Source organism: Oryctolagus cuniculus, chromosome 1 (genome assembly GCF_964237555.1).
Source record: "Oryctolagus cuniculus chromosome 1, mOryCun1.1, whole genome shotgun sequence".
In the NCBI taxonomy this organism is placed as follows: domain Eukaryota; kingdom Metazoa; phylum Chordata; class Mammalia; order Lagomorpha; family Leporidae; genus Oryctolagus; species Oryctolagus cuniculus.
Genome location: NC_091432.1, coordinates 109,089,809 through 109,105,530, shown reverse-complemented (window position 1 = coordinate 109,105,530; position 15,722 = coordinate 109,089,809). Strand labels below are relative to the sequence as shown.

The 15,722-nt window shown below is 46.7% G+C and overlaps 1 protein-coding gene across 3 annotated transcripts in view; it reads right to left on the bottom strand.

The window, feature by feature from the left end:
• Window positions 1-10,438, bottom strand: part of PAFAH1B2 (platelet activating factor acetylhydrolase 1b catalytic subunit 2) — a 33,161-nt gene extending 22,723 nt beyond the window's left edge. The window contains exons 1-2 of one of the 3 annotated variants that reach the window (XM_002708388.5): window positions 10,274-10,438; window positions 1,183-1,270 (exon numbers count right to left, since the gene is read on the bottom strand). In XM_002708388.5, the coding sequence (XP_002708434.1) occupies window positions 1,183-1,263 (81 nt within the window). In that variant the 5' untranslated portion in view covers window positions 1,264-1,270; window positions 10,274-10,438. Of the gene's footprint in view, window positions 1-1,182; window positions 1,271-9,579; window positions 10,149-10,233 lie in introns of those variants that run through there. The other 2 variants (XM_008260907.4, XM_051848969.2) reach the window with 2 other exon arrangements.
• Between the last annotated feature and the right edge of the window lie 5,284 nt (window positions 10,439-15,722).

The following is a 15,722-nucleotide window of genomic DNA, read 5'->3' as shown; positions in this document are numbered from 1 at the left end:
TAGTTATACAGAACCTGTTATTTTGAGGAGGTAATATGGTTGGAAACAGATTAAATTAGTTGCAGTTAAGTATATAACATTTTGTCAAAAGAAAGCTAATAATATTAAAGATGGAAATAAAGTGCTAGAAAATTATGAAATCCATCAAGATGACAAAAAGGTCAGTTAGAAGGTATCCCACTTGCTAACTGAGAAAATGTGAGCTTCAAAGTAAGAATGGTAATGAATTATAACCAAAAAATAAAATAAGAATCCATGAATCCATACTATAATAAATAAGAACTGGTTGTAGCCAATACCACTTCAACCAAGCAATCTAAGTTAAGATTACCAACGAGATAAACCAACATCATGTGCCTTCTAGGTGATGTGCTACAGACACATCATTTTATTGATAGCCTGGAAAAAAAAATACACAGTATCAATCTTGATTATGAGAAAAGGAATAAATCCAAACAGAAGGCCATTGCACATTAAATGGCCTATACCTTCATATGAGAAACAAAGGCCAAGAAATGTTTCAGATTAAAGGGAGAAAAAAAGAGACACAACAACTGAATGTAATGTGATTCTGGACTGAGAAGAAAATTGTTATAAATATCATTGAGTCAACTGGGGAAATCTGATCATGGTTTTGGATTAGGCAATAGTATTATACCAATGTTAACCTACTTGATTTTAACAACTATCCTAAAGTTATATAAGCAATGTCCTTCTTCTTAGAAAATATGCTAAAAAAGCTGAGTGGTAAAGGAGAATGATGATTGCAGCTTACTCTCAAACGTTCAGAAAAAAAAATGGATGTCAGTTTATACATACACAAATAGATATAGAAGGACTAACTAGGCAGATGTGACAATTTGTTAACAACTGATCAACCTAGGTGAAGGATGTCAAGAGTTCTTTCTAAAATTATAACATTTGTGCAACTTGGAAATTACTTCGAAATAAAAATCCTAAAAAAATTATCTTAGCCAGAGGACAATTACCAAGTTATATGAACATCCTCAACTCCAACAGAATGGGGATCAGGTATGATATTTCTAATGTTAGATTTTTATTTATAGTAATTAAGTTTGTTAGTTACAAGTATTATAACCATCCCTTTGCAGTTTTGGTCAAAAGGCTCTAAAAATTTTCAGACTCATCTCATGTAAGTAGTATACATGCACTTCCTCTTACCTGAGACATCCATCTGTCATCTCCTTGAATATCTTCTGCGGCATGTGGAATAGCTGCTGGGTTTGAGTCTCCTTGGCTCATTCTACACCTGAGGAAAATTGTCTATGTTATGCTTCATTTAATAATAATGTTCGTTAACCGCTTACTTAAATACTACATGACAGGTTTTAAATAACCATTTGTTTCACTGTCATTTAGCCTAGAAACTAAAAAACTAGGGTTTATTTTCAGTAGTGATGAATCCCACACATGACCACTTCAGTCTCATAAATACAGCATCACTAAACTTCCAAACAGGTCTTAACTGTGTCCTAAAATCTGCTTTTGATACATATATTATACCTACATTAGTTTTTCATGACTGTATGTTTCTGTAAATACCAAAGCACACAAGGAATTAGATACCTATATAATACAATGAAATCTGTATTACCACCTTCTAGACTGCTGGAGTTACACATGTAAGAATTACTATAGAGACTGGCATTGTGGTGTAGCAGGTTAAGCCCCTGCCTACAGTGCTGGCATCCCATATAGGTGCCAGTTCAAGTGGCAGCTGCTCCACTTCCGATCCAGCTCCCTCCTAATGTGCCAGGGAAAGCCGTGGAAAATGGCCCAAATGCTTGGGCCCCTGCCACCCATGTGGGAATCCTGAATGAAGCTCCTGGCTCCTGGCTCCGGCTCGGCACAGCACAGCCCAGCCCCGAATGTTGTGGCCATCTGAGGAGTAAACCAGTGGATGGAAGATCTCTCTGTGTTGCCCTCTTTCTGTAATTCTGCCTCTCAAATAAATAAAATAAATCTTAAAAAGATATATACTACAGCAATTAGAATCCACAGGTTACTAAAATTCACAGATAAATATAGAATCAATTACTATAAAATCTAATCACAGGTTTTGGCACTGGTCTTTGACAAACGTTTACTAGATATTTTTGACAAATCACTTACATTTATTTTACAGATTTATTTTGTTTATTTGAAAGGTACTGTGACAGAGACAGAGACTCAGAAACAGAGATCTTCCATTCTCTGGTTCACTCCCCAAATGGCTGCAAGAGCTGGGGCTGGGGCAGGCCAAAGCCAGGAGCCTGGAACTGCATCTGTGTCTCCCACATGGGTGCAGGGGCCCAAGCACTCAGACCATCCTTGGCTCTTTCCAGGTGTGTCAGCAGGGAACTGGCTTGGAAGAGGAGCAGCTGGGACTCAAACTGGTGCTCTGATATGGGATGCCGGCACTGAAGGCAGAGGTTTAATCCACTGCACTACAGTGCTGGCCCCTCCACTAAAAAATTTAGTGGTGATGAGATAGTGGGGAAGAAGGAATAAGCAAAATTTAGCAAAATTAGAAGCACTAGCCTTCTAAAAAGACAAGTAAGAAGCCAAACTATTTTCAACCAACTCTTGAGAATACATCAGGCTCTAAATGCAAACAATGAAAAAGAAAAAAAAAGTGGAGTTCTATTGCTTAGAGTAAAAGATAACATTCTCTCTATGAGCAATGGTTTTATTTCTCTTGCTATCCTCCAAACAGTTAAACTTTCTCTGAAAGATTAAATTATATTCATTCAACACACACACTCTCACATTGAGTACACAAAACACACTGGATTTCCAAGACAGTTTTTTAGAATCCCAAGTACCAAGCCTTAGAAATGAAAGCATACCATCATGAAAAAACAAATTACAGAAGTAAACAGATGGAACTCAGTACAAATGACACTAGGTCTAATAAAAATAATCAGGCTCAGGGCTAACCCCATATCTGATTCAAGTACTACAAAAGGAAGAAAACAATCAGAGAACTGAAGCAATATGCGCAGACAGAAGGGGGTCTGAAATTAGGTTTGTCTGACCTCAGTAACATCACATCTGGCTCACTGATCATAAATTAATTCACACTGACTCCCTAAAGGAGCATATTATCTAATCACTTCACTCAGAAGGTACATGCAACATGGAACTAAGTATAACAACATAAAATATAAGAAATCATAAAGAACTTCAAGATGAATCTGCATGGCTCGAATCAGACTACAGAATCTGTTTGGGGTTTCATTATCTAAAGCACAGAAAAACTGAAGATGTATAAAGGAAAAAGAAAATGACTAAACGTGCTAAAAGATAGCCATATAAAAGGGGGCTGGTGTTGTGTCATAGTGGATTAAGGTATTGACTACGAAGTTGGCATCCCAAATGGGCACCGGTTGGAGTCTTGGTTGCTCCACTTCCAATTCAGCTCTCTACTAATGGCCTGGGAAAGCAGCAACAGATGGCCCTGGACCCACATTAGAGACCCGGATGAATCTGCTGGCTTCTGCCTGGCCCAGTCCCAGGCATAACGGCTTCTTGGGGAGTGAACCAGAAGATGGAAGATCTCTGTCCTTCATTCATCTTAAAAAAGAAAAATACACAGTTTGGAGTTTTTTTGCTTTTGTTTTGAAATCAATAAAACATTCTACATTTTTAAAAAAGAGATTTATTTATTTGAAAGGCAGAGTTAGAGGGGAGGACAGAGATCTTCCATTTGCAGGTTCACTCCCCAAAAAGCTGCGATGGCCAGAGCTGAGCTGATCGAAAACCTAAAACCAGGAGATTCGTCTGGGTCCCCAACGTGGGTACAGGGGCCCAAGCACTTGGACCATCCTCTGCTGCTTTCCTAGATGCATTAGCAGGGAGCTGGATTGGAAGTGGAGCAGGAAGGACTTGAACTGGGGCCTATAAAGGATACCGGCGTGCAGGTGCTGGCACCATATTCTATACTTCATATATAAGAGTTTCTTTGAGTCTAAGTTTAGTTTTGGCTATTGAGGTTAAATTTGACATGATCCTTAATACAAATGAATCTTAAAAGTACCTTCTTTTCATACAGATCAAAAAGCTCTTCCTGGACTTAAGACACACAAGGGGCAAAGAACTTTTTCTGTGAAGAAATATAAAATACAACTCCATTTTCTATTGACTAAATGAAAAAGTCTAGTTCCCACCTTTTTAAACAGATTCTTTTTTTTTTTTTTTAAGTTTTTGACAGGCAGAGTGGATAGCGAGAGAGAGAGAGAGAGAGAGAGAGAGAAAGGTCTTCCTTTTGCCGTTGGTTCACCCTCCAATGGCCGCCGCGGCCGGCGTGCTGCGGCCGGCGCACGGCGCTGATCCGATGGCAGGAGCCAGGTACTTATCCTGGTCTCCCATGGGGTGCAGGGCCCAAGCACCTGGGCCATCCTCCACTGCACTCCCTGGCCACAGCAGAGAGCTGGCCTGGAAGAGTGGCAACCGGGACAGAATCCGGCACCCCGACCGGGACTAGAACCCGGTGTGCCGGCCTAAACAGATTGTTAAAATCCAGTCATTTCATTAGTTATAGCCTCACTTATTCTCCTACCTGAAGAAATGCTTAACATGTTAGGTATCAGTGAGGCAAAAGTTAATTGAAAGACTTATATTAAGTAGATTGAGAGCTCATTAATGAATTTTTTTATATTTATCTATTTATTTGAAAGTCAGAGTTACACAGAGAAAGGAAAAGAGAGAAAGAGATCCGCCATCCACTGGTTCACTCCCCAAATGACCATACATGCCAGGGCTGGCCCAGCTGAAGCCAAGAGTCCCATGTGGATACAAAGGCCCAAGCTCCTGGGCCATCTTCCATTGCTTTCCTAAGTACATTAGAAGGGAAGCTGGATTGGAAGTAGAGCAACCAGGACTCCAGGACTCAAACGTGCAGGTGGTGGCTTAACCTATTATGCCATAATGCTGGCCCCAGCAGGACAAATTTCTAACACTGACTACAAAATGAGGTGGCCTGTCTCACAAGGTAGATTTCTCACAATGGGGATACAAAGAGGGTAAATGAATATCTAATAGAAAAGCAGAAAATAAAGTAAAGCAAATGATTGAAGGATGGCTCAGATTAGTGGGGTCTAAATATGTTCAATGTCTTAGAATCTATTTGAAATTTCTCAATATACACATATTTGTACATAAATATGTGAATTACTGTTAATATGTATGTTAAATTATCACTATTATATTAAAAATAAAAAAGTTCTGGCCGGCGCCGTGGCTCACTAGGTTAATCCTCCGCCTTGCGGCGCCGGCACACCGGGTTCTAGTCCCGGTCAGGGCGCCGGATTCTGTCCCGGTTGCCCCTCTTCCAGGCCAGCTCTCTGCTGTGGCCAGGGAGTGCAGTGGAGGATGGCCCAAGTGCTTGGGCCCTGCACCCCATGGGAGACCAGGAGAAGTACCTGGCTTCTGCCATCGGATCAGCGCGGTGCGCCGGCCGCAGCGTGCTGGCCGCGGCAGCCATTGGAGGGTGAACCAACGGCAAAGAAAGACCTTCCTCTCTCTCTCTCACTGTCCACTCTGCCTGTCAAAAAAAAAAATATAAATAAATAAAAATAAAGTTCTAATTTTTTTCCTACATTTCTGTTTTTAAAGATTTATTTTATTTATTTGAAAGACAGGGGGTCGGTGCCATGACACACTAGGTTAATCCTCCACCTGTGGCGCCGGCATCCCACATGGGCACCAGTTCTAGTCCCAGTTGCTCCTCTTCCAGTCCAGCTCTCTGCTGTGGCCTGGGATAGCAGAAGATGGCCCAGGTTCTTGGGCCCCTGCACCTGCATGGGAGACCAGGAAGAAGCACCGGGCTCCTGGCTTCGGATTGGCGCAGCTCCAGCCATTGCGGCCATTTGGGGAGTGAACCAGCAGATGGAAGACCTTTCTCTCTGCCTCCCTCTCTCTCTGTCTGTAACTCTACCTGTCAAATAAATAAATAAAATCTTAAAAAAAAAAAAAAAAAGACTTGAGTTACAGAGAAGTAGAGACAGAGAGAGAGGTCTTCCATCCACTGGTTCACTCCCCAGATGGCTGCAATGGCCGGAGCTGCGCCGATCTGAAGCCAGGAGTCAGGAGCTTCTTCCGGGTCTCCATATGCGAGTTCAGAGGCCCAGGGACTTGGGCTATCTTCTACTGCTATCAAAGGCTATAGCAGAGAGCTGGATCAGAAGAGGAGCAGCCGGTACTAGAACCGGCGCCCATATGCGATGCCAACACTTCAGGCCAGGGCTTTAACTGGTGCGCCACAGTGCCGGCCCATTCCTACATTTCAATGCACAATTTTATGACCACTGGGGGTGTCTGTCTATATCCTACTTTTTTAAAAAAAATTTATTTTATTCATTTTGATAGGGAGAGTTACAGAGAGAGGGAGAGACGGGGGGGTGGGGTGGGCGTGGGCATGGGGGTAGGCTTTCACAGGCTGGTTTCACTCCCCAAATGGCCACAACTGCCAGGGCTGTGCCAGGTCAAAGCAAGGAGCTTCTTCTGAGTCTGGAAGTACAGCAACAGGGACTCGGTGCCCACGTGGGATGTCAGCACTGCAGATGACAGCTTAACCCGCTACACCACAATGCTGGCCCCTAGACTCTACTTTTTTTTTTTTAAAGATATATTTATTGGGGCCGGTACTGTGGCAAAGTGGGTAAAGCCTCCACCTGCAGTGCCGGCATCCCATATGGGAGCCAGTTCATGTCCTGGCTGCTCTATTTCCGATCCAGCTCTCTGCTATGGCCTGGGAAAGCAGAATAAGATGGCCCAAGTGCTGGGCCCCTGCACCTGTGTGGGAGACCTGCAAGAAGCTCCTGGTGCCTGACTCTGGAATGGCCCAGTCCCAGTTGTTGCGGCCATTTGGGGAGTGAACCAGTGGATGGAAGACCTTTCTCTCTGTCTCTACCTCTTTATTTTTCAAGTAAATAAAATAAACCTTTAAAAATAAATAAATAAATAAAACTGAGGGGCTGGTGTTGTGACACAGCTGCAACACCACAATCCCATGTAAGCCTTAGTTATTATTGCCATCTACCTCCTTGCTCCTGGGAAAGCAGAGGAAGGTGGTCCAAGTGCTTAGGGCCCCTGCCAACCACGTAGGAGACCTGAATGGAGTTCCTGACTTTGGCCTAGCCCATTCCCTGGTGTTGCAGCAATTTGGAGTGAACCAGCAGATGGGAGATCTCTCTCTGTAACTCTTCTAAGTAAGTAAATAAATAAATATTTAATAAATAAATAAAGCCAAAGCTCAAAGACATCTAAGGAATCTACTCCATGCCAGTACAGCTGGTAAGTAAGAGAGCTGCGACTTGAACCCAGGACAGGTTGAGGATCCCTTATTCAAAATGTTTGGGACCTAAGTGTGTCAAATTTCAGATTTTTTTCAGATCTTGGAACATCTATATGTACACAAGGTATTTTGGGAGTGGGATCTAAGTCTTCACACAAATTCATGTTTCATATATAGACTATGAAGTTAATCTTACACAGTGTAAATTCTAACTTACTAAATTGCCTCACCTATGTTTTCTATTAATACTACCCAATCTTAATGACATTCTTATACTCTGAGCAAAACACTTTTCCATCTCAATCCTAAATTTCTTGACAAAAAAAGGGCATATGGACAGAAAAACTGAAGAACAAGATGTTCCTTATCTAATACTACAAGGCAAGTGGAACTAGGAAAAGCTCACAAAATATTCCCAATTAAGTAGTCTTTTTCCCCCTTTTAACTACGAAAACAAGGCCATTCCTCTTTCCCTATAAGGGCATAGCATCTGAGTGAAAATTAGCTTCTTTGTGCCTTCAGACACTTGGATTTTGTATTATTTTCCAAATCTAAATCTTACAGTACAAAGTAGCTTTCAGTTTTACTGATGCCTATGACTTGGTAACATTTTTAAATACCAGGAAAAGAAAAGCTGATCCACAAACCCAGGCCATCTCCTCTAGATATGCACAAATTAGGGGACTATGCATCTGGAGGATTCAATTTTTCTAGGAGTTAGAGAAAATAAAATGTTGTATTCTTTTTAAAGATTTATTTTATTTTAAAGGCAGAGTTACAGGAGTGGAGGGGGGACAGAGAAATATCTTCCATCCACTGGTTCATGCCCCAGTGACCTCAATGGCCACGGCTGGGCCAGGCCAAAAACAGGATCCAGGAACTCCATCTGGGTCTCCAATGTGGGTGGCAGGGGATCAAGCACTTGGGCCATCATCTGCTGTTCTCCCAAGCACATCAGCATAGAGCTGGCTCAGAAGCAGAGGAGTCAGGACTCAAACTGGTGCTCATATGGGATGCCAGTGGTGGCTTAATCTGCTGTGCCACAACACTGGCCCCCAAATGTTGTATTCTTATGCTAAAATAAATAATCCAGGGTTAGCCAGAGAGAAGCTTGTGGTAGGTCACAAAAATCTGGCTGACTTTGGGTTTCCTGCCTCACATAGAGGGCAATGCTGTAACATGGCCATCTTCAGAACAGTGGAAAAGTGAAAAAAACAAAGTACCAAGAGGGAGGGATGTGACTCCCATCTCACCTTCCTGATTCATAATAATCTCCCCATGCAGCAAGTCACTGATGTCTGAGATTGCACAAACAGCAGGCTCAGTTAGAAAAACACAACACAGAGAAGATGAAGGGTCCAAAGACAAAAATTTTGTTAATTTACCACAAGAAGCCATATTTCAGCGAAGCTTTAATTGCCCATTTAAATGAGCTGCCTTGGAAGATGAGAAGTGATTGGCACAATTTCCCTGCATTTTACATCTCCACTTAACTTGGGCTATGACAATACAACACCAGACCTCCCAATTGCATGTACCACCAGCGAAGTGTAGTGTATGTAAGCAGAAGCTAGTGCCGACAACAAAGAATTAAAAATTCTCGAGCTGAGTTGGGAGCTTCTTTAGTTTGGACCAGGAGGAAGACAGAAAAGGAAGAATTCAAAGATTTAGGCCGTTTGCATCCACACCCAAACTCTCCGTTTAATGTCAGGGGGAGCTGATAGGGTTGTTCTGGAGAGGGAGGCGGGCCAACTCCCGAATATGCTGGCTCAGTGCACTGGTGGGTGGGTCCGGGGTAGAGAACATCCATAATTTATTATCAAATCCCCGAGCCAACAAATTAAACCACAGTGACTTCCTACTCCTCCCCTGCTCCCCCACAAGGAGGCAACCTTTATGTCAGAACGCGGTGCCACGAAGAACCCAACAACGCAAGCCTTCCCAAGGCAATCCTATTTGCTCTTTCCTGACTCCACACATCTTGGCTTCTCACTCACTCCTCAGCCCCATTCTAAGGGTGCACAAAATGCGGTCCTACAATTTCAGGGTAGGCGCCACAAAGAGGCCGAGGCTTAAGTGCTCACTTTCCTTACGGTTTGCATATCAATGATGAAAAGCAACACTGGCCTGGGAGCTATGGAAAGCAGAATGAGTCACCACACAACGGATGCACCAAACATCCACACCAGAAAGACCTCATCTGGTAAACGGACAGGCCTCTGGAAAACACCGCCCCCAAACCTCCCCCCACCACCGCCGCAGGTGCAACCGAGCTGGCTGACCTTGGGCAAAGGACCAGCCTCTCGGGGCCTCATCCCTAAAATGAGATGCTGGACTCAGCCGCCTTCCAGGAAGTAAGTAGCCCCTGCCGAACCCTGACATGGACCTTCCGAATCCGTAACAGGAGTTTCTCAAGAGTTGTAAAGGAGACGGAAGAACGCTCGGTAAAAAAATAACGGAGTAACTGCGACAAGGCGCAAGGCGAGCCAGAGAGGCGGCTCGGAGCTGCAGGCTCAGGGATGGAGGGAAAAGGCTCCGCTGGGGCTGGAGCCGCCAGAGCTGCTCAACCAGCGTGCCTGCAGGAGCGGACAATCGGCCGAAGGGACCCGAGGGCGCCGAGAGGCCTCCTCCGGGGGGTGCGGGGCAGGGGAACGGCCAGCGCGGTCCGCCCCGTCACGCCGCTGCTCCAAGGCGAAGGCGGGGTGCGGCGCCGGCCAGCGGCTGAGGAAAAGTCGACGGGCTCGGGGCTGCGGTGCTAGAAGAAAGGGTCTCGGCGGAGGGCGAGCGACACGAGCGGCCGGGGATCAACGCCGGGCCTGCGAGAGGGCGCGCGCGAGGCCCCCCACGGGCCGGCGGGCGGGGGGAGGGGACGGGGTGGGGGAGGGGCGGCCGAGGGCCTCTCACAATAACCCCTCGCAGCCCCTTCCAACTCCCACCTCTAAGCCACGGGTTCCCCGCGATCCTGGATGCACTCACTCAGGTAGAGGGTCCGTGTGGGCCCCAAGCGGCTGCGGCGTCGGCGGGTGGCGCGTCTGTCGCTCCCTCGGTCCCGGCGGCCCCGCTCCGGCGCGTCCCTCCTCGGGCCCCAGCACCAGCAGCAGCGCCTCCACTTCCGGTTCCCCTGCCACTCAGGCAAATGGCTTCCGGAAGTCCCGCCCCCATCCCGCCCGGCCTCTGCGTGGCCCCTGCGCCGCACTTTCCCTGTCAGCCGGCGCGCTGGGCTCGCGCGCAGGTGTCCTGCCACGCCCCGCCAGGTTCCCCGCTTTGTTCTCGCCCCTGCGCTCCTTTTGCTCGTAGGGTGCGCCGTTCGGGCCTCCGCCTTCCCTCCAGCTGCATCCCTCCATCCTGCATTTGCATTCATGTCGCGGCGGTGTGCAGATGGCATTCGGGACAATGTAGCGTGACCTCACACTGACGCCATTCCCTTCCCACCCCTGCAACCTGGCCTCCTTCTCCACCCATGGAATAGACCATATTGCTGAAGTGGGAGGGAAATAGGACCCCGAGGTTAATGAGGCAATCTCTATTTCTATGATGAATATACAGGGTGAGACGACAGCATAGGGAAGAGCGACTCCCAGCCTTTTTCTTAAAGATCTGCCCGTTTTCGGGGAAAACAAAGTCGATATCGAAAGCACTACATGCTGAACGCTAGAGAAACGCGGGATCTCTAGGGGCACAGCAACGCAGCGGCAAACCCGGGCTGACCCTGAGGGGGGCGGGCTGACCCTGAGGGGGGCCTTCTTTCCGACCCAAGCTGTGAATCAGCAGAACCTTCCGGGCGTCTGACGCTGATGGGGAGAGGGAGGAGCGGGAGGGAGACGGGTAATTTTGCTGACAAAAATTCCTGGGGCCTTAAGGGTCAAGATCTATCAAATTATTTTTCAGGTCACCTTTGCCGTCAAGTGGCATTAAATGTGTATTTTATCAGAGGCACGTAACCCAAAATAATTTTGTTCTCACATAAAATGCTTTTACCTTGCTAATTTATTTTAGAGTCTGGCAGATATTCATACGGTTTGGCCTAGTGATAGGTGCTCAGCAAATATTTGTTGTTGTAAGTGTTGTATTAAAAAGAATTCCTGTTTGCATAACTCACATGGGGTATGAAAGCTGCCCAGCTAGGGCCCCTGGTTGTGGTGCAACCGGTTAAGCCACTAAGCCACAGCATCCCATGTGGAAGCCTGAGTCCCCTCCAATTCAGATCCGGCTTCCTGCTAATGCTCCTGGAAAGGTAGTAAAAGATTGGGCCACTGCCACCCATGTGCGAGACCCAGCCTGACCCAGACCTGGCTGGGAGTGAACCAACGGATGGAAGATCTTTCCCTCTCCCTCTCTGTCACTCTGCCTTTCAAATACAGAATAATTTTTTTTTTTAAGATTTTATTTGTTTACTTGAAAGTCAGAGTTCAGAGGGGCAGAGGCAGAGAGAGAGAGAGGTCTTACATCCACTGGTTTACTCCCAAGGTGGCCGAAACAGCCAGAGCTGAGCAATCCAAAGCCAGGAGCCAGGAGCTTCCTCTGGACTTCCCACATGGGTGCAGGGGCCCAAGGACTTGGGCCATCTTCCACTGCTTTCCCAGGCCATAGCAGAGAGCTGGATTGGAAGTGGAGCAGCTCGGACTCAAACCGGCGTGTGGGGAGCAACCCGGACTGGACTGAGTTACTGGAATTAAGACTTATTCTATGCATCTGCTCTCCCACAATATGGCGCTGAGAAGGGAAACAGCTTCTACGCAGCTGCCTCCAGTTCAACCAATAAACTGTAGGACCTGCTCCTGATTGGAGGAGAGCAGCGTACTCAGCTTGTGGGTAGCAGAGTTGGGATTGGTGGAAGAGGACTATAAAGGAGGAGAGAGACAACATGCACCGAGGAACATCTAAGGGGAACATCTAAGAGGAACACCTGAGCAGCCCCCGAGAGAGCCGGCCGGCGGTGTGCCGCTCCCCGGCGGAAGTGGGGACTTAAACTGGCCAGGGGGAACCGCCCTTCCACGGAGGTGGAAGGGTCGGTAGCCAACCCGGGAAGAACCAGCAGCAAACCCGGGGAGGGCCGAGCAGATGAAAGAACAGCGCAGGGTCCTGTGTCGTTCCTCCACGAAGAGGGGGAGCGACATAATGGTGCCGTGACTCGGATATGAAGCCTAGGCAGGGTTTAGTGTCGTTCCTCCACGAAGAGGGGGAGCGACACCGGCGCCCATATGGGATGCCAGCACTTTACCTGCTCTGCCACATCCCCCACCCCCAGAATAAACTTTTAAAAAACAAAAAGGCAGCTCAGAAATATATGGATACGTTGAGGAACAGCTTGAATGGTTCTCCAGGGATGAATCCTGCATTTCCCCAACTTTAACACTCAGGACACTTTCATACACTGCCTTCCCTGCTGTAAGCTCTGAAGGAGCAGGGATCTTGTTCTGTGGGTTCCCTGCCCCAATACATAGCAGACATGCAGTAAATATGCCACGTGAGGAATGGTCAAAGCTTGAATGGGTGCCTTGTGAAACCCATGGCTTATCTTTGTAATTCCCCGTTCTTGGCTTCTAAATTAAGAAACATAAATGTGGGAGGTATGCCCCTGGGAAGTAAATAGCACCAGACTTCACTAAACTCTGCAAATATTTAAATACTTTAATGGTTCATGCAGTGTTTAGTGTTTTGGCAAACTCTTCATGTCACTGAACCCTGATATGGGAGCTTGTCTCCCTGGGGATGGCATTTGGCACAGTGGTGAAGACACAGCAAGAGGATGCCTGTGTCACGTCTGAGTTCGACTCCTGGCTCTGCTCCCAATTTCAGTTTCCTACTAATGTGTGCCCTGGGAGGCAGCAGCTGAGGCTCAACATGTGGGAGGCCCAGATTGAGTCCCTGGCTATTGGCTTTGGCCTACATCAATCTGGCCCAGCCCTGGCTCATTGTGGGTATTTGGGCAATGAACCAGCAGATGAGAGATTTCTCTCTCTGTCTCTCTTCTTTTCAAAGAAATGAAAATAAAATAAATACATATTTTTAAAAAGAACATGCCTCCTGAATTTGTCTTTTTTTTTTTTTTTTTTTTTTAAGATTTATTTATTTGGAGCCAGTACCATGGCACACAAGGTTAATCCTCCGCCTGTGGCGCCGGCATTTCATATGGGCGCCGGTTCTAAGCCTCTTCCAGTCCAGCTCTCTGCTGTGGTCTAGGAAAGCAGTAGAGGATGGCCCAAGTGCTTGGGCCCCTGCATCTGCATGGGAGACCCAGAGGGAAGCACCTAGCTCCTGGCTTCAGATCGGCGCAGCTCCAGCCATTGCAGCCACTTGGGGAGTTAACCAACAGAAGGAAGACCTTTCTCTCTCTCTCTCTCTCTCTCTCTCTCTCTCTCTCTTATTGTCTATAACGCTGCCTGTCAAATAAATAAATAAAATCTTTAAAAAATTATTTATTTGACAGGCAGAGTTACACAAAGAGAGGAGAGAGAGAGAGAGAGAGAGAGAGAGAGTGAGCTTCCATTCGCTGGTTCACTCTCCAATTGGCCATGACGGCTGGAGCTGTGCCAATCTGAAGCCAGGAACCAGGAACTTCCTCCAGGCCTCCCACATGGGTGCAGGGGCCCAAGGACTTGGGGCCGTCTTCTACTGCTTTCCCAGGCCATAGCAGAGAGCTGGATCGGAAGTGGAGGAGCAGCTGGGACTCGAACAGGTACACATATGGGATGCTAGCACTGCAGGCCGTGGCTTTACCTGGCGTCGGTCCCATGTCTGTTTTACCTTTCTAAATAGTTTATCTTTAAAAATATGTAGGTGATGGGAAAAACCCTAAACTAGCCTTCAGGGTGTCCTAGGTTCTTGTCTAAAGGCTTTAATTCCTTCAAGCTTTTGTTTCGGGTCTGTAAGACAAAAAGGATGCAACAAGACTGTTTTAGATGATTGCTGAGCTTTCAGACTCTAAACTTCCACCTTCCCCTCAATTTCATACAAAACACAGTTCTGCTGGTGGGCAGGCCTCTCACACACCCAGTCTTACTCTTCACTCTCACTTCCTACACACAGCCACGCCACCCCCAGAACTCATTCAGTTTCTGAGCTTTCCATAAAGACCTACTTAATGATCTGTAAAAATATGTATTTTCTGATCATGAGACAAATTGAAATTGGTCAGGGGAGCTTGCCCCTTAAGTTGTGCTTTCTTAATTATGATGGGTTTTATGCATCCTTCCAGATTCTTTATTTTTTTATTAATTTATTTATTTGAAAGGTGGAGTTACAGAGAAGGAGAAGCAGAGGCAGCGAGAAAACTTTCATCTGCTGGTTCACTCCCCAAATAGCCACAAGAGACAGGGCTTCTTCCAGGTCTCCCACGTGGGTGCAAGGGCCCAGGCAATTGAGTTATCTGCTGCTGTTTTCCCAGGCGCATCGGCAGGCAGCTGGGTCAGCAAGGGAACAACTTGGACTGGAACCGGCGCCCATATGGGATGCCGGCACTGCTGATGGTGGCCTAATCCGCTTTGCCACGGTGCCGCCCCCTTTCCAGATTCCTCAGTCTGGTTTCCTTCAGGGCTAAAGGCCAACCTGAAGGAAGAAAATATCAAAACTTTGGCAAAATGTCTGTGGACTGAGTCTTCAAATGGGCCAGAGTAAATGTGATTGATCAAGTGTGAACTTGGGACCTTGATGAGTTTGGAAATACCACCCAAGTGCAGACTACTTGGCCTTGTCAGGAAACTGGAAGATTCCAGAGGGCCTGGCGTTTCAAACATGAAGGAAGGGAAGAAAATCCCTGTCGACTGAAAATGAACACACAACGTGAATCCGGGGAATTTCTGTGGGTAAAGAATCATGTCAAATGGTTTACAGGAAAGCAGTTTCAAAATTTTCTGTTCTTACAACAACTTTAATGGGCGTAAATATTTAGTTTAGCATTTAAGGATGCCTGTGTCCTGGGGCAGGCATCTGTGTGGACACCCAGAACCCATGTCAGAGTGCCTTGGTTCAAGTCCCAGCCCTACTACTGATTCCAGCTTCCTGTTATTGTGGACCCCAGGAGGCAGCAAGTGATGCCTTGAGTAGTTGGGTCTTTCCCAATGATGTAAGAAGTTCCATACTCTTTGAGGAATGAACCAGCAGATGAAAGATTTCTCTTGCTCTCTCTCTCTTTCCCCCACCTCAATTTTTTTTTTTTTTTTGACAGGCAGAGTTAGACAGTGAGAGAGAGAGAGAAAGAGAGAGAGAGAGAGAGAGAAAAAGGTCTTTCCTCCTCCGGTTCACCCCCAAAATGGCTGCCACTGCTGGCGTGCTGCGCCAATCCGAACCCAGGAGCCAGGTGCTTCCTCCTGGTCTCCCATGCGGGTGCAGGGCCCAAACACTTGGGCCATCCTCCACTGCACTCCCGGGCCACAGGAGAGAGCTGGACTGGAAGAGGAGCAACTGGGACAAAATCCAGCACCCC